The 18525-nt window shown below is 30.0% G+C and overlaps 2 protein-coding genes across 3 annotated transcripts; both read left to right on the forward strand.

The window, feature by feature from the left end:
* The first annotated feature begins 4839 nt into the window (after positions 1–4839).
* LOC129298607 (putative 12-oxophytodienoate reductase 11) lies at positions 4840–10537 on the forward strand. Of its 2 annotated transcripts, none has more exons than XM_054937034.1 (5): positions 4840–5383; positions 6292–6432; positions 6988–7118; positions 8197–8349; positions 9720–10537. In XM_054937034.1, the coding sequence occupies exons 1-5, from the start codon at positions 5358–5360 to the stop codon at positions 10307–10309; spliced, it is 1041 nt and encodes a 346-aa protein (XP_054793009.1). In that variant the 5' UTR covers positions 4840–5357; the 3' UTR covers positions 10310–10537. The 2 variants fall into 2 exon arrangements, with proteins under 2 accessions (XP_054793009.1, XP_054793007.1); XM_054937032.1 differs by having other exon boundaries at positions 4840–5285.
* A 5772-nt stretch (positions 10538–16309) lies between these two features.
* On the forward strand, positions 16310–17316 carry LOC129298608 (probable glutathione S-transferase). The gene is made up of 2 exons (XM_054937035.1): positions 16310–16670; positions 16755–17316. Exons 1-2 carry the CDS (start codon positions 16347–16349, stop codon positions 17094–17096), a joined length of 666 nt encoding a protein of 221 aa, XP_054793010.1. The 5' UTR covers positions 16310–16346; the 3' UTR covers positions 17097–17316.
* Positions 17317–18525: the final 1209 nt, after the last annotated feature.

Here is an 18525-nt window from a genome sequence, read left to right on the forward strand (position 1 = left end):
CTTTTGCTTGCCCTTTGTACATATATAAAAAAAAGAAAATTATAAGGTTGAATCCATAAGATATTTCAAAAGTCAAAAGCTTGACTCCTATATATGGATTCGACTAAAATGAAAAATCTCCTATATATGAATTACTAACCAGGCCCATGTATAATATCATTTGAAGATCTTCAAATCTTGTTTGTTACTAAATTTTGCACCTTGAAGAAGACTTACTTGTTTGCTGACAATGATCTAGACCTTATGGGAAATTTTGATATACTGATTGAAAAACTCTTAAGCAATATCTATTATGAGATTCTAACCAAACTTTGATCTAGAATGATCTACTAGCACAACCTATATCTACTTTAAACTACAATGAGAGATCATTTTAATGCGACATAGTAGATCCTTGCTTGAGAGCAAGACATTATTGTTTTAGCTTTAGACTTGATTAAAAATCTAAGAGATAATTTTTTTTAGATTTATGTGGTGACATCTATTGGGAAAAATCCCAAATAACAAATCATCCCAATAGATTAGCTCTGTCAACTAATAATTCATTAATTTATAATTGTTGTTGGGATTTGAGTAAAGGAAAACCACTAAATAATTGGTGAAAACTTAAGCAACAAAAGGGGGACTTAAATGAGAGAGACTTTTTATTATTGCTTCTACCAATAATTGCACATATCACTTTGACTTTTCAATACTCATACTCACTTTAGTTTCCATACACTCTTGCTTCTTTCACATGCATACTTCACTTTAAACACCTACTCACTTTTTCTCTTTCTCACATCAGCACATAGCTCACATACTCACTCACTTCTAGTGATTCAGCTTTTCTTTCTCTTTATAATACAATTTACAACAATATAGGGTCCGTTTGGATTTCAGTTGGACATAATAGATTATGAAAATAATTAATGAAGTGGTAGATTTGAATCATAATTGATTATGTTAAAATGCAATCTGTTTGGATGTTATTTTTCTAAAATTAATTTTAACAGAACTGAAGATGTTTGGATAATTTTTTTAGAATCAATTTTATCTGTTTAAATTATCATAAAGGACATTACTTTTTAAAATTAAATTATTGATAAATTTGTATCTAATAATATTAAAGTTGTTACATTTTATTTAAGAAGTAAAATATATTATCGGTTTTATTTTTATTAAATTTTGGGATTTTTTTATAATTTTTTCTTGGGTTTTTGTTTGTAATTTTCTCCAACACTTTTGATGGATTATCACAAACACTCCAATTGCCAACTTCTGAAAAAAAATTAATTTTAACCAATAAAATTGATTACATAATTTTTACGTGTTTGGATATATTTTTGATTAATCGATTTTAACAGTAAAATAATCGATTATTTTGTCTAACCAAACGGGCACATAATCTAGTTGTTCCTATTCTCTCACTTCCCCATGTCACTCACTCTTTCTTTCTTCTCTTCACCTAACTTTTCTAACACTCTACAAGGCTACACCTACACACACTACTTATTTTCTCTTTCTTTCCTCACCCTCTTATAGTCTTATTTTCTTTCTTATTTCTCGACACACACAACAACAAACCAAGTCATCCATTTATACTTACAAATGTTGGTAAGATCATTCCTTCTTGGTCTTTCTTATTTTACCACCATAACCAAATTGATTCCCACAATATATACATCATTTTAGAATTTTTTTATTTAACTGCTTTAACTTACTTCCCCAAAAACTCTAGATCTTTCCCTTTATTTATTTAATTAGTTAGTGAATCTTAACACTTCCCCTCACTAACTAATTAATCTTTTTACCTTTTCATCAGCCTTATTTCTTCAACCTTCCAAATAATTTCTTGAACTTGTCATAATCTACTTTGTCTTGTTGAGAAAATTCATACATAGTCAACTTTCACCTTGTGCTCGGATACCAAATATTGGGATTTAAGGATGAAAAAAGAGAGGGACTACAGTGAAAATAAATTTTTATTATTCACCCAAACTATAATAAATATAAATACTTATATCTTTACCTTAATTTTTCCTTACTCTTTCTCTCTCACCCTACTTTTTATAACACAACGCTACACTCACATTTCACTCAATCTCTCATGTCACCTTGCTTCCTCTCTTTTCTTTTACACTATCACACACACACATTTATACATGATGAATGGGGTGATAGATTTCATCTCAAGCCTTCTTTATTCCTCAATTCTCCACTGCCATATAAGTCAATTTCTTCTTCAACATAATTCTAGAATCTTATTTTCTTTTACTACTACACACTTCTTTAAAATTTTGAAGCATTCCCTTTTTGTTGATTAGTCAGTGATACTTAATGCTCCCTTCACCAACTAATTAATCTTTTTACTTTTTCTTTAACCTTCCATATGGCTTCTTAAATGTGTCATGGTCAATTTCATATTGGTAAGAGAATCTACATGTAGCCAACTTCATCTTCTACTCCAAAATATTCTTGGTACTTGGTTTCTATATCTTCATAGATCTTTATAATGGTGATGATTGGCCTTGCTCTCTGTCTTCTTCGTCTTCATCTTCATATTTTTCCTTGATTGAATTCTAAACACTAAAACATAATTCAATCACTTTCTCCAAGCTGAGTTCCTCTAGACCATCCTCATCCTTATCTACATCTTGGTCCTTGCTTACCTTAGCATTCTCTTCCTTGACTTCATCTATTTCCACGATGCAGGACATTGCTAATTTTTTCTTCACTAAAATCTTTTATCAGCATCTCCTCTTTAATGGCACATTATCCCTAAAAATCCCATTCTTCTTTACCATCATTTTTATAGTGGAGGTGAAAACACTTCCTTTAGCATTTCTATGCCAACAATCTCGAGCAAAGTGGCCGACTTTCTCAAATTTATAATACAGACATTTCTTTTAAAATTTTCTTTTCATTAGGCTTGTCTCAATCTTCACAAGCTCTAATGTGAACTTCTATTGCAATGTTCTCTATGCTAGTCATTGTGGCGCCTTCTATCACCTTCCTACTTCTTTGAGTTGGAAACCTCTCGTCAATCTCTCTTTTTGCAAAAGAGAGCATTTTCCTCATCTTTCAAAGAAACTTTAGATATTTGTGTATCTAAAGCTTCTTGATTAGCTAGGATACTTTCCAACTTAGCTAAAGTTGCTTTTGTATACCATCCTCTTATTGCCATGACTAGGCCATGATATTTTGGATTTAACCCTGTAATAATAATTCTCCACATTTATCTGTCAGTAATTGGGTTCATTATATCTAACTTTGAAATCTCATTACAAATAGATTTAATATTTAAAAAATACTTACTCAACTGCATATCATTTTGTCGAATCGAGACAAACTCATTCTCCAACAACTATAATGTTGCTCTATTTGCTCTTGCAAATAGAGAGGCCAATGTATCCTATGATTCCTTTGGCATCTTCATCTCTTTGACATATATAATAAATTGTAGCTTAATAGTAACATCTAGTATGTAAAGAGATTTCTTAGCCCTTATGCATCTCTTCTTCAATTCGCTTGGATTTGTTGGAGGTGTAGTGTCATCTCTGTCAAAGAGATCCTAAAGATTTTGACCTCCGAGGCAGAGCTCTATTATCGATTTTCATGCTTGACAATTCTCATTGTTTAGCTTCTCTGCTAAATAAACATTTGATGTTATGTCTACCATGGTGATCTTGGTAATGCCTTGTAATTATACCAAGTTGATTTGGTCCCTAATCGATCTATTTCACAATCATAGACTCTGTACTAACAGAACCTCAAGCAAATCCAAACTCAAAGTCTTCCACCTGAATACTCAAACTCTACCAACTACTCTTAAGCAGTCCAGCTACGCCCCCATAGCTCGAGTTCTTAAGTTAACTCTAATATCAAATATTGAGATTTAAGTCAAAAGACCACTAAATAATTGGTACAAGCTTGGACAAGAAAGATTTAAATGATTGAGATTTTTTATGATTACAATACTCATACCGCTTTGACTTTTCAATACTTACACTCTCTCACTATGTCATTTCACTTGGTTTTTTTTTTCTACACACTCTTAGCTTTTCTCACACACACACTTCACTCTAAACACCCGTTTAATTTTTCTCTCTCATAGTAGTAGACAACTGACATGCTCACTTACTTTTGATATTTCAACGTCTCTTTCTCTTCATAATATAATTTATATCAACATAATCTATTTATCTCTATTCTCTCACTTTCTTGTATCTCTCACTCTTTCTTTCTTCTCTCCATTTAACGTTTTTAAGGCCCTATAAGGCTACACTCACACACTACTTATTTTCTTTCTTCTTTTTTAGTACACATAACAGCAATCCAAGCCATCTAATGCAAATGTCGATCAATGGTCTTTCTTCTTTCACCGCCATAGCCAAGTGGGTCCCTTCAACTTCTACATCATTTTAGGATTTTCTTATTTAATCAAGGTTAACTTGTGTCTCCAAAAACTCTAAATCATTCCCTTTATTTATTTAATTAGTCGGTGATTCTTAATAATGGCAATCTCTTGTTGCTAATGTTACAATCTTCCCTCAATCCCAAAACCAAAAAAAAAAAAAGATGAGCATGTTTGATAATTAATTTTAAAAACAGTTTTCTATTTTTTAAAATAAAAGAATAAAAAAATTGTTTGATAACATGTTTTTTAAAAGTATTTTAAAAAATAAAAAATAAAATATTATTATGTAGAATAGAAAAATAAAAATAATTTTAAGGTGTTCTGAAATTATTATTTTAAAGAATAAGAAAGAATAAAAAAATATTAATTTTTATTATTTTTTATTTTTAAGATATATTTTATAAAATATTAATTCTCATAACACAGCCGAACCAACCTTCTTCTCTTCTGGCAATATGCGGAGATGTTGGCTGGGATCCCTTTTGCCTCAGGCCAAAATTTGTTGCAGAAGCGGCGGGAAAAGGCAATGCTATGAAGAGAATAGTTTCATCGGAAGTTCGGAACCGTTGATCCGTCAAGAGACTCTGACCAGGAGAGAATGGAAAAACGACGTTGTAATTGAGGGTGTGCGGTTGCGGTGACTTCCCTCCACGCACCGAATCCAGACGCGCCGTAGACTCAAATTTTATACGAGAATCTCAGTTTTATTTAAGCTCAGTGGAGTCTGTCGTGTGTTGATTTTCTTATGGTCAGAAACAGGAAACAGCAATAACATTGCAGAGACATACAAGCGAAACCAGTAGCGTGGTGCAGAAATGGCTGGTGAAGCTACCGTTATTCCTCTGCTCACACCTTATAAGATGGGCAATTTCAATCTGTCACATAGGTACTCACACTTCTCACCAGTTTCTTCTGCTATTTCTCTGATTTAAATCTATGCAGATGAGGTGTTCGTGAAATGTCCCAGCTGAGCGTTGATATAGGGTATGATGTCTATCATTTCGAAAATATGAATGCCTTATTTAATTAAACATAATTTATTTTTGAACTGTCGCATTCTTAGACTCAAAAAATTAGGATATCCTTACACCTGTTCGTTGCAAAGTTGTAGGGTGAGTTTGGATTTTCTCTGTTTAAGGTGAAAATTAAATTATTTTGAGTGAACTTTAATTAATGATACAAAATGTTCTAAATAAGTGTAGACTATCCAGATTAATTGAATGACCAGAGTGTAATTGAAATTATTATCATTTTCCCATGTCTGGATCGCTTCATTCTCAGTGTGAGAATGGCCATTCACTATACCAAAACCAAAACAAAAATCTTCACGGTTTTGACTTTTCCTCAAGGAATTGACCTCAACAGAACAATTTTTGAAGTAAATAAAATTTCTCATGGTAATATGCCATGAGAAATACATTCTGTTGTGAAGATCAAGATCTGTTGGGAAATTCAACAACATTCTTTCTTATCATCCAGTTGATCTGAAAGGTCAAGATCTGTTGGGAGTCATTTTCCATTTTAATAATAGAAGAGAATTTACCGATGAGGTTTGGTCCAGCAGAAGTGGCTAATCCTTCACAATATGGTAAATCAAGATTTGAATTTTTGAAGGGAAAGGTGCTCACATTTAGTATCTGACTATATCTTGAACAAAATTGTCTTCAATAGGATATCTGTACACAACTAAAAAAAAAAAAAAATAGAAGATATTTTAACAATCTAGAAAGAATAGATGACAAATTTGCCAAAATAAATTATTTTTCTTAAAAAAATTGGTTAGGAAATGTAAATTCAAGAATAAGTTAGTCACGTTGATAATTTTAATCTCTTTGTCCTTATATCTTCGTTTCTAATACGCTATGAAAGTGACTTGCATCAATGATATACAGAGTTGTTTTGGCACCACTGACTAGACAGAGATCTTACAACTATGTTCCTCAGCCTCATGCTATCTTATATTACTCTCAACGAGCTACTAATGGGGGTCTTCTGATAGCTGAAGCTGCTGGTGTTTCTGACACTGCTCAAGGGTAATTTGCACATTTCATTATTTTCAAGTTAATTTTTTCCAATTTAACTGATTGCTTACTGAATATGATATCTAAGATATGATAGTATTTAAAATTTTATAATATGGTTACAGGGATATACATACATTCTTATAATGAGTTATATTATGAGAAACATATCGATTCATTAAAAACATAAATCAGTTCTGAATTTTCTGAAGTTATAGATTAAATGTAAAAACATGCTACATGTATGAATTAAATGTCCATGACAATTTATTAAATATTTATTGTTTATCACCAAAAATAAATGTTTGTTGTTTATTTTTAAACGCAAAACATCATTTGATAAAAAAAACAAATGCAGAAGCATTACATTACTATAAAAATCCATAAGCTGATGAGACCCTTTTTCGATCCCACCTTATAAATTTTTTTAAAAAATTAAGGTATCAGTTGTGTATTATAGATTTTATTTGTTTTTTTTTATATTCATATATTTTATTTTATTTGCTAGGATGTTCTACAAAAGTATTTCTTTTGTGTTGTTTTTATTTTTTTATTTCCAATGTAAAGGTTTGAGCGTACACCAGGCATATGGACCCCGGAGCAGGTGAAAGCATGGAGACCCATTGTGGATGCTGTTCATGCCAAAGGTGGTGTATTCTTTTGTCAGATTTGGCATGTTGGAAGGGTTTCAAATACAGGTATTCTCTTGCTAAATTTTATGGAGAATTATAATAACGGATATAAATCTAAAACTTTTTACTGAGAAATCTCTTAAAGATTAAAAATTATTTTTAAAAAACCAAAGGATCAAATCGGACAAAGGATGAAATACCCATTGTTAATGACTTGGTAATAAAGTCATTACTAGCATATTAAAAAAAATCACCACAAAGTTGTAGTGTTAGAACCTGGGCTTAGGAAATTAACCACAAAGTTTTGAGTGTGTTTTTTGCCAGTTATAACAATGTTGCCTCTATGATATGAACAAGTTACTATCATATTATAAAGATGATAACTCTATATAAAAAAATTATCAGAAAATCATAGAGAGCTTGCTGCTAGGATTTAGGCAATGAATTTCAAAACATAGTGGTTTATTGGTTGAATCCTGGTTCCAAACTTCTTATAAATGTGTGACAACTTTCTTAGACATGATTCTAGCATTTTTATATTTTGGTAGAAACTTATAGCATGATGGTAGCATTGTTATCATTTTGAAACAATTTATTCAACACATTGTAGTTAATTAATTAAATTCCACTAACTCTAGTATAACTTTTGAAGGCAACTTTGTAGCAACTTTTTTTAAAAAAATATACCTGTCACATTTAAAATTCATAAAATTAAACTCAAAGGAAAAAGAGAGACAAAATAAGATTTGAAGTGAAAATAGAAAATTGAAAGTGACAAGTTTATCTCTATTTTTTAGTTAATAAGGGATGAGAATGAGGGATGAAAGAAGAGGTGAGAGTGATAGAGGCCCCAAGCCACTAACAGTTAAAATGCGAAGAAAACGAGAGAGAGTTGAAGTGACTTAAACTTTAAGTGACTAAAGTATATATGAAATTTGAAATTTCGAAAGAATTACAATAAAAAATGGATTTGGGTTCTAAATCTAAACCATAAATTTTTGTGAATCCAAAAAGGGAATTTGGTTCTAATCCAAAAACAGCATTAGTTAATTATCTTTTGTTTGCGTTGTATTGGAGAAAGATACCTGAGTTTCCTGTATATGTTGAATTTATCCCCATCTCACATACATTGTTATTTGAAAAGGTTTCCAGCCAAATGGACAAGCCCCAATATCTAGTACAGACAAGGGAATGACTGACCTTTCACGATTTACACCACCAAGAAGGCTGAGAACAGATGAAATCCCTCAGATAGTCAATGATTTCAGACTTGCAGCCAGAAATGCTGTGGAAGCAGGTAATCTACTAACTATCTGATAGGATTACTTTTACTGGCCAGACCTACAAAAGGAAACCTAAGAAGAAGCATGAAAAAGGATAGATGCCTTCAGATGGTCAGAACGTTGACCTGACTGCTCCAACTATTAAGGAGCAAGAAAATAACAACTAAGGCTGCTTTAGAGTTGCTTTTGACCTGGCTTAGGAGAGGGTTCTTTTTGGAGTCCGTGAGGGTTGTCTTTTGGGTTTATAATTATGCTTGAGGTCCCCAAGTGGGGTGTGTCATATTTTTGGTATTTGAGAGTTGGGAGGAGAGGACTGGCCTCTCAAAAGCCAGCGGTTGCTCTGTAGTAGAGGAGCTGGGTTTATCTCAGTTGCTGTGATTTTCATTGTAACAAGGGAAGAGGGTTTTATACTGAATCAGGGAGTCCTTCTTGTAACTCTGATTCAGCACCTTATCACATTAATCTAAGACCTCAGGAATTCCCTTATTTTGTGCTCTGTTGTTGCTTGTTTGCTGTTTTCTGGTTTGTTATGTAATAGGGTCTCAACACTATCTAATGTTTTGAGAAGCCAGACTACTTCCACCAAAATCGATACAAGTAATGCGGTACTAGTAATAGTGCGTTAAAGTGATAAGAGATCAGATACTCCTCAAGCAAGGTATGCAGTTCAAGCCTTGTGAATAGAAAAAGACATGTTGGAAGAGCTTTCTCTTGTATGAGGCTCAAATTCAGATTAGTCAACGGTATTTGAATACCAGATGATTTGTTACCCAAAAATCACTTGAATGGCAGGTTACTTCACAGATGACCTGGCTATGAGAAGATTTTTCACAATCTGATTTCTACAAATTATATAATTTCTTGTTTCAATACATATTGATTGCGGATGAATAACAAGCTTAAATACAACTTTGGTCCTTCTAGTTTGACTAAAGGTTCAGCTTAGTCCCTTCTAATTGCAAACTAGCCATAGTTTTGCTCCTCTTTTGTAAAATCATTAGATGTTGCCACCTTGCTACACCTTTATCCAATATTTAACTTCAAACTTAATGATTTCTTATCTAATTAGACACCAAAAAGAGTGTAAATTTAATGTCACACTATAAAAGTAATATCTAAATAAGTACACTGTCGAGTTGACATCCATTTTCTTTTGAACAGTGTAACAAAAGGCTAGATATTTTTACTTTAAATTAGGGCAACGTTGCCTGTTTTCAAACTAAGGAGAACCAGATTGAATTTCTTAGGAACTTAGAGAGACTAGCAAGTGTGTGAAGCAAAACTAATCTTGCGGACGCTATGTGGTGGAACTGGTACTAATTTTCATTTATATGCTGTAACTTGATACAAATTGAAAATGATGATACTTGTTTAATTATTGTAGGGTTTGATGGTGTTGAGATCCATGGTGCTTACGGTTACCTTCTCGATCAATTTATGAAAGATCAAGTCAACGATCGAACAGATGAATATGGCGGATCACTGGAGAACCGATGTCGGTTTTCACTAGAAGTTGTTAAAGCTGTTGCTGATGAGATAGGACCAGAGCGAGTGGGAATTAGACTCTCACCTTTTGCAGATTCAGAGGAATGTGTGGACTCTAATCCACAAGAACTTGCCTTATACATGGCAAATTCTCTGAATAAATATGGCATTCTATACTTGCACATGGTAGAGCCCAAGAAGATTGACAAAGAAAAAGGTGAGCGCCCTGATAATCTTGTGCCCGTAAGTGAGGCCTTCAGTGGCACTTTCATTACTGCTGGAGGGTATAAACGTGAAGATGGGAATAAAGCAATTGCAGAGAACAGAGCAGATCTTGTGGCATATGGTCGATTGTTCTTGGCAAATCCAGATTTGCTAAAGAGATTTGAGATTAATGCTCCTCTCAATAAGTACCACAAAGAGACATTTTATACTTCTGATCCAGTTATCGGTTATACTGACTATCCATTTCTTGAAGACAATTCTTAATCTAGTCTCTACTTGAAGTTTTTGGATTCAGTAAAAGGTGACAAGAGTCCGTCTCAAAAATCCATTTGTAACAGTAATTTTACAATATCAATGTGGCTACAAAAAGTATTGGAAAAGGATAGATGCTTGTTTGTGTCTTGTCATTTTTGTTGTTTGATGATGATGTACTATTTGGTTGCGATGCTTTAATCGCATTTAATGTACATGGCTGGTTGCAAAGAACACGAATGCATGAGCTTTTTAAGATGCACACACAAATGCACGCATATATAATAACTAATGTATGGGTGTGTGTTTTGTGATGTATTTTTCTGTCTTTCTACCAGTTGTAATTTAATAACTGCAAGCATCTTCAACTGCAGGAAGTTTTATAATATAAATAATACCAATTGATTACTCACGTGATTACATGGAGATTTGTATGTATATGTGTGCATGACCATATTTATTTACAAAATTAGTTTCATAAATCAGTTAAAAGCATTTTTCCGTTGTTGGCAACAATGGTGGAAATTATAACACAAGGTTCTTATAATTTGATAGTGCCAGTTTGGATGCCCTTTAGAATCAATACTAGAGCGTAAAATTATGATTTTGTAAAAATATATTCAAACATATTTATTATATGTCAAAATTAATTACAAATTCAAAATTATGATTTTTTTTAAAATATATAAACTCCTCTACAAAAGGGTGTTTGGATATAATTATACAAAATAATGATTTTACCTCATTTTCAATTGTGGTTACCAATTATACTTGAAATCACTCTTATTAATCAATTTTTTAAATTAATTATACCATGTAACATAATTATTTAAAATCATATTATGAAAATCCATGTCAATCCATCCAGTAGAACTGGTAAATTAATTCTAAATTGTTAAACAAGTATTTTGATTGATTTAATTAAGTGTTTTATTTATAAACAATTTGATCATGATTTAATTAAAATTTTGAACATAAACCTTTGAACAAGTTCTTTAATAGGTTCAATGACTATTCTAATTTTTAATACCTTATTTAAAATCAATCATATCAATCAATTTTTATTATCAATTTTTCTTGATCATTTTTTATAATTTTTGTATCATTATTTATAATTTTTGAGGTCATTTTCTATAATTTTTTAATAATTTTTTATTTTTTTTCTTTTGCCAATAAATAATCAAAGTTAACTTTTTGTTAACAGCAAAATCAACATTACACCATTTTCATTTCAAAAGTTGATGACATTTTACAAAAAATGAGTTTAAGGTTTTATAAGTCCTTGAACTTATATGTTTAGAGGTCAAATTATCCTTTGACCTTTTATACAATTTTGAGATTTTCTTTTAATTTTTTTCACAAGTAATAACTAATAAGCAATATAAAGTGTTTATATTTTTAGTATGTACAAAAATTTAAAAATTGTAACAAAAAACAAGTTATTATTAAAATAATTTACCATACATTTGTGACATAGATAATAAATCTTATAATGGTCTTTTTTTCAAAATGCAATGTTTTTTATTTGACATTTTTGTAATGTCCATCGTCTTTTTCCACTCCATTTCCAAAAAAAAAAATGTTAAAGCATACTTGATCGTGACTATTAAAATTTAATAAAATATTTCATATTATCTTCTTATGGTATTATGTTAACATAATTTTTTATTTATGATATCATATTAACATATTAGCACACTTTATATTGTATATTTATGATAATATATTAACGTAATTAATTTTATTTATGTAGTTTTCAAATTATGTTTTCATTTTTTTAATAATAAGTTTATAAATAAAAAAAATGTTTATATTTTTAGTATATAAAAAAGTAACAAATTGTAAAAAAAAAGTTGTTATTAAAAATAATTTATGATATATTTACCGCACGTGCAACAAACCTTTCTAGTAGTTTTTTTGAAGGAAAAAAAATGCAACATTTTTTCAAAATTCCTTTTCTAATGATTTGTGAATGGCTAAAGCGGTAGAATCCCTTGCAAGGGTTATGTGACCAGAGTTTTGGCTTCAAAATTCATAAGCTATAAAGATGAATAATATTAAAAACCATGTATGGTAACAAGGTGGATGATAGATACCTTAACTTTCTTTATTATTATTTTTTAGCACATAAATGTCTTTTTATTAAAAGTAATTCTTTTTAAAATATTGCAAGGGTTATGTGACCAGAGCTTTGGCTTCAAAATTCATAAGCCATAAAGATGAATGATATTAAAAACCATGTATGGTAACAAGATGCATGATAGATACCTTAGCTCTCTTTATTTCTTTTTTTTTTTTAGCGCACAGGTATCTTTTTATTGAAAATAATTCTTTTTAAAAATATGATTAGGTATTAAATATAGGTACCTCGATCTCTCAATGAGAATTTGAATATTGATTTATCATATTATGAGAAACTAACTCTTTTCATTTTTGTATATTGATATTGACAGGAGAATTGTTAAGGCATTTGATATAAATTTTTTTGTAGATGATTTTAATAACAAAAAAGAGAGATAGATTAAATTTTCTTTATCCAAAAATAAAGGCTAACCTTTGACAAATCATCATGCAATTTAAAATATTATAAGTTAAATAATTAAATGTTATGTTATTTTTTGTTAAACATTTGACTCCCTAAAATCCGAAGTTGCATTTCGCCCCCAATGAGAGTCACATCCAAACAAGCAAGAACTTATAAAATAGATAGACGTCCACATAATACTTCAAAACATTAAAAAAAAAAAATGAATGAATGGGGAGCTTTTTATGTAAGAAGTGAATTTCAGACCCTAATTCTTACAATAAAAAAATTGACAAGTCAAATGTGATAAAATAAGTTTTCTTCAGAAAAGAAAACACATATAAAAGAAGAGGCTCTATACTAAGCTCAATATTTTATATTTTGCATGTACAAAGCTCAAAAATGGAACTATCTAACACCATAAGCAAGGTGGTATAGAACCTTTGATGTTCCTCAGGATGACCTTAGTGAGGTTTGCATCATCTAGATGATTTAATCTGGATGAGTTAAATTTAAAATTTAAAATTTATATTTATATTTATTGAAATAAAAAAATATAAAAAAGTTTAATAAATTTGTTTATTACCAACTAAATAGTCAAGAGTTAGTTTGGATTATCCAAATTTGACATTAAATTTTTTATAATTTTATAAATTAGTTATTCAAATTTACTTTGGACCGTCTAAATTTGAAATGTTTAACTTACAATTTTTTAAAATTACATTTTTTTTTAAAAGTATCAGTTAGGATATTATCATTATTTTTATATTATTTTATTAAAATTAAAAATTAAAAAATTAATATTAAATTTAGACTATTTAGGATATATCTGATGGTCAATTTATAAAAATTATAAAAATTTAAATATTAAATTAAACTATCTATATTAAATCTTTCGTGTTCTGATTATTAATAAACTGTTTATTGAAGAAATTTTAAAATTTTATTTTAATCAATATAAAATTAAAATTAAAAAATTTAAATTTAGATAAGATAAAAATCTGAATAGTTTAAATTTCATCAGGTGATAAATAGGGAAGACAAACCTGTTCATGAATTTAGGAATATGTATGGGAGCTAAACTTAAAATGACCTAAAATATGAGGAACTAAAGCTAATTTTTTTTATTTTTTACCAAAAAAAAAACCCGAGAGGAGTAGTGGGGCCTACATCTGATCTAGAACCATCATGTTTAGATTCCAAAGTATTAAAAATTGAATTAATTTTTAAATCGATTGAGGTAGTGGTTCAAAAATTAATAACTTAATCAGAATTAGATCTATCATAATTAAAAAATATATTTTAAATTGAATACAATAAAAATAACAACAAAAACAATAATCATTAAAAAATATTCAACCATAACCATATACATAACAGACATATGCTAGGTGATTAATTATTCATGCATTCATGATGTTATTTTAGATCATAAATATAGATATACATAATATTAAATAAAAAAATTTTAAAATATCTGGAAATAATAAATGGATATTTACAAGATTAATGTTAAAAATAAAATAAATAAAAAAAATTTTAAAACATTAGAAAAAGGCATTTAAAAATTATAAGATGATGATGATGATGATGATGTAAATTTATGACAATGCTTGAAATTTGAATTTTCCGGAGTGAGAAATCATAAGTAAGAATAAATGTACAATCACTCATTCACTCCAACCGAAGCCATTTTTTCTACATTTGTTTTCAATCTCAAAAGTGTGCAACTTTTTATTTCAACTTTTACTGTTTCACCATCTCGCTGCTGATTCCCAAGTTCTTCTCTATTCTCCGTTCTCCAATTGCGTTATTTTCTTTTCTTATCCTCAACATTTGTCAAGTTTTTTCCAAGCAATCTCCGCTGGTCGTGAAGCAATGAAAAACAACTCGCGATTGCAAGTCTTCCCTCAACAACCTTCAGGGATTTTTTCTCTTCTTCTTACTTTTTCATTCTAATTTTTCTTCTCTTCTTTTCTCATATACTTTTTTCTTCTTCATCTTCAATCTCCGATGGTTATCTGTACTTTTCTTTCTCTTCTTCTATTTTTTTTAATCAAATCTCAATTGTTTTAAACTTCCTCAACTTTTCTCTACTTTTTTTCCCTTTATTTTGCCAACCCGGCCAACCCAATAACCTTTTGGGTTAGTGAGGTTATTAGGGTCAAACTTAAGTTAAAACGGGTTAGTACCAAACCAATTCAAGTAGAAGACTATATTATAAAAGAGGCCTATTCATGTTTTATGAGTTGAATCAATCGATTCGGTTTAATTTTCATTCAATGTCGGATTCGCTTGGTGGAAAAAAATTATAGGATTTATTAATTTTAAAAAATCTGACTAAAGTTAAATTTTTTTTTTTCACCAACAATTTAAAATTCTTTTTCGCTCGTGGTGTAAAATAACCAGAAGAATCCAATTCATTAATTAAGCATTTAATTACATTGACAGTTGACCAATAAAACCGTTGACACTTCTTCCCATTAATTATATGTGAAGGCACACTCAAAAAATTGAGTATTCAAAACATGGCTTATTTTGTAAAATTAACACAACATTAAATATTGTTTTACAATTTTTTCCCTCCTCATGATACTCTACAATTAAGATGGGAAAATTTTTTAGATGAATCCAGTGCACCACCTTATTTATACTTTCTCCAATAAAAATATATCATGTTATATTAATTCAATCAAAAAATATTATATATCATTATTTTAATAACTTTATTTTTAACATAAAGTACTTCATTGATTTCTTGACTTTTCTCTCTCTATCATTATCAATGACAAAATCAATTTGTATTTATAATCTAACATAGCATGTTTTTATTGAATAAAGGTTCATACAAGAATTTCTCTTAAAATGAAAATAAAGAGAGAGATTAGAGGAGATATAATTAAATGATAAATTCTTACATGAATTCAATGCATCACGCCATCCATATTCTATTTAATAAAATTATATTAATTCAATCAAATAAAATGTTATGTGCTAACTTTTTAATAATTCTATTTTTGAAATAAAATACCTTTTTAATTTCTTATATTTTCTTTCTCAATCATCATTAATGGCCTAATCAACTTATATGTACAACCTTATAATATGGAATGTTTTTATTAAACGAAGCATGAGCGGGTTCATATAAAAAAATTTCATAATTAAAATAAACTTGCAATTTAATGAAAATAATTTTAGAAAATTTTAAAAATTTCATAAAAATTTTAAAAAATTCAACTAAATTTAATTTTTTTTAACTCCTTGTATAAAATAACACAAAGAATCCAATTCATTAATTAAGCATTGTCTTTGGCGATGTATAACTTGCATTACTTCTTCCCCATTAAGATATTGGCTTTTAATATATATATATATATATATATATATAAATAAAAATAAAAATAATAAAACACTTCGTTGACCAAACGTCTATCCCAGTCTCCTCCCTGGCTGCATAAGAAACTGAACCACAAACTCAGTGACCATAATCCCCAGACCAGAAACTGAGAGAAAACAAGTACAGCCATGGCTTCAGGTTCAAACCACCAAGTGAAGCTTTTCGGACTCGTAAATAGCCCATTTGTGGCGAGAGCAGAGATTGCTCTGAAACTCAAGGGAGTGGAATGCGAATACGTTCACGAATCACTTGCCAACAAAAGTGATCTTCTTCTCAAGTACAACCCAGTTCACAAGAAGGTCCCTGTTCTTCTCCACGACGACAAGCCCGTCTGCGAGTCGTTCGTGATCGTCGAATACGTCGACGAGACTTGGTCTGGCTATCCAATCTTGCCCTCCGATCCTCATCACAGAGCCCTGGCTCGTTTCTGGTCCAGGTTCATCGACGACAAGGTCATTCAACTTTTCAAGTTCTTGTATGAATCTGAATGATTTGATCAGTCGCTAAACAAGTGTTTTGTAATTGCTTGATTTTAGGTGGTGCCTGCACTATCGAAAGCAACAAAGAGCCCGAACGAGAAAGAGAGGGAAAATGGCGCGGAAGAATTAAGAGTGGCTCTGGAGCTTCTGGAGAAGGAGCTGAAAGGGAAGTTCTTCAACGGAGATTCGATCGGAATCGTGGACATCGCTTCTCTGTTGGTGGCTTTCTGGCTGCCGGTTATTGAAGAAGCCGGCGGGCTTATTGATGTGTACAGTGGTGAGAAATATCCGAAGCTGTACAAGTGGAGTGAAGAGATTTTGAATAAGCCTGTGGTGAAAGAAGTTTTGCGTCCCAGAGAAAATCTGCTTGCGTTCTTCAAAACTCTCTTCCAGAAGTAGATGATCAGAGAATAATTTTTAATATTTAACTTAACACTTTCAAAACTCCCAAAATCAAATAATATAAGCTATTCAATAATTCTAAAAAAAATAGTTTTGATTAAATTTTACATTTACCCTCGTCTTTTTTATCAGAGATCCTCAAGGGCGATTTTCCCAACTTTCTTTGATTTCTAACGTAATGAACGGAGAGCGAGTATTTGGTCTCCAAAGTACTTCATAAAAATCTTATTTTCCAAATTGGATAGTAAAAATAATCAATTTTTTATCCAAAAATAATTCTTCACAAAATTATTCAAACACTTATTTTTTAGAGAATCAATTTTTAAGTTAAAAATTAATTATTTTTAAAAGCTGAGAATAGAAGCTCTTGCAAAAAACCTTGTCAAAAATGTTGAAAAAAAATTACAAAAAAAAAGTTCAAAAATAAAATAAAAAAAGTACGTAATTTAATAAAAATAAAAATAAAATTATCTTTTTTTCTCTTTTTTTTTAATAAAATTTAAATTTTATATCTTTAAAAAATTAATATTTAATATTTAAAAATTACAAATTATATAATAATTTTAATAAATTAAAATTATTCTGATTAAATTATTTAAATATTTTTAATTTTATTAAAATAATTTTAAAAAAATAATATTTAAATATATTACGTTATAATATAATTAATTATAATTAAAATTTATTATTTAATTAATTATTTTTATAATTTATTATAATCAACTGAATCCAGACGGTACTAAATGTTTCTCATTTTCAGATTGTTTTTCCCCTCTTTCCTCCGTTCTAGGAAATATCAGTCACGAGCGATTTCAAACCGATCTTGGATTTGGAATCGGTGCTTTCTGGTTTTGTGTTTTCATCGCTACTTCTGATTTCTCTGAGAGAACTAGATAGATGGATGATAGGAAGAGGATAGGCTACGCGTGGGCAGTATCCGCCGGATTTTTGCTGCTATGGCGGCCATTTCTGCAAAGCTCTCCATTTGGCAGGTATCCTTTTTCTTCTTCTTGTTTTACTACTACTATAACTACTATTTTTAATCCATTAGATGGTGAAAATGTCTTAATGTTTGCTTATAGAACAACTGTCCTCTCATGGATGTTTGAATTGAGGGGACGTGAAACTTTGATTTTTTTTTTTTACATTTTCTTAGGTTCAATTTCAGATTAGGCAAAATAAGATGGAATATATAGTATGATAAACTAGAATTGGACCGATCGGATATCTGTTGTGTACATTTGATATTCTGTATTCCCTGCAACTGTAAAATTACAGGTCAGAGGTCGTCAAGGACAGACACATATCTATATATATATATATATATATGCACGAGAAATCTGCATTCGATCAGTTTGATGCAACTGTTGTGGCTTGAATTTTTGAATGTGTATGCTTCTTCTCTGTCTGCTTCCATATGATTGAA

This window comes from Prosopis cineraria, unplaced genomic scaffold (genome assembly GCF_029017545.1).
Source record: "Prosopis cineraria cultivar Desert tree isolate PC_DT_omini unplaced genomic scaffold, ASM2901754v1 PC860, whole genome shotgun sequence".
Taxonomy (NCBI): domain Eukaryota; kingdom Viridiplantae; phylum Streptophyta; class Magnoliopsida; order Fabales; family Fabaceae; genus Prosopis; species Prosopis cineraria.

Bases quoted from the DNA above. Each gene is read 5' to 3' on its own strand.
- LOC129298608 (XM_054937035.1), top strand. From the start codon at position 16,347: ATGGCTTCAGGTTCAAACCACCAAGTGAAGCTTTTCGGACTCGTAAAT. The intron at 16,671-16,754 runs GTCATTCAACTT...GCTTGATTTTAG, and splicing joins CCAGGTTCATCGACGACAAG to GTGGTGCCTGCACTATCGAA.
- LOC129298607 (XM_054937032.1), top strand. From the start codon at position 5,215: ATGGCTGGTGAAGCTACCGTTATTCCTCTGCTCACACCTTATAAGATG. The intron at 6,433-6,987 runs GTAATTTGCACA...TCCAATGTAAAG, and splicing joins GTTTCTGACACTGCTCAAGG to GTTTGAGCGTACACCAGGCA. The intron at 8,350-9,719 runs GTAATCTACTAA...TAATTATTGTAG, and splicing joins CAGAAATGCTGTGGAAGCAG to GGTTTGATGGTGTTGAGATC.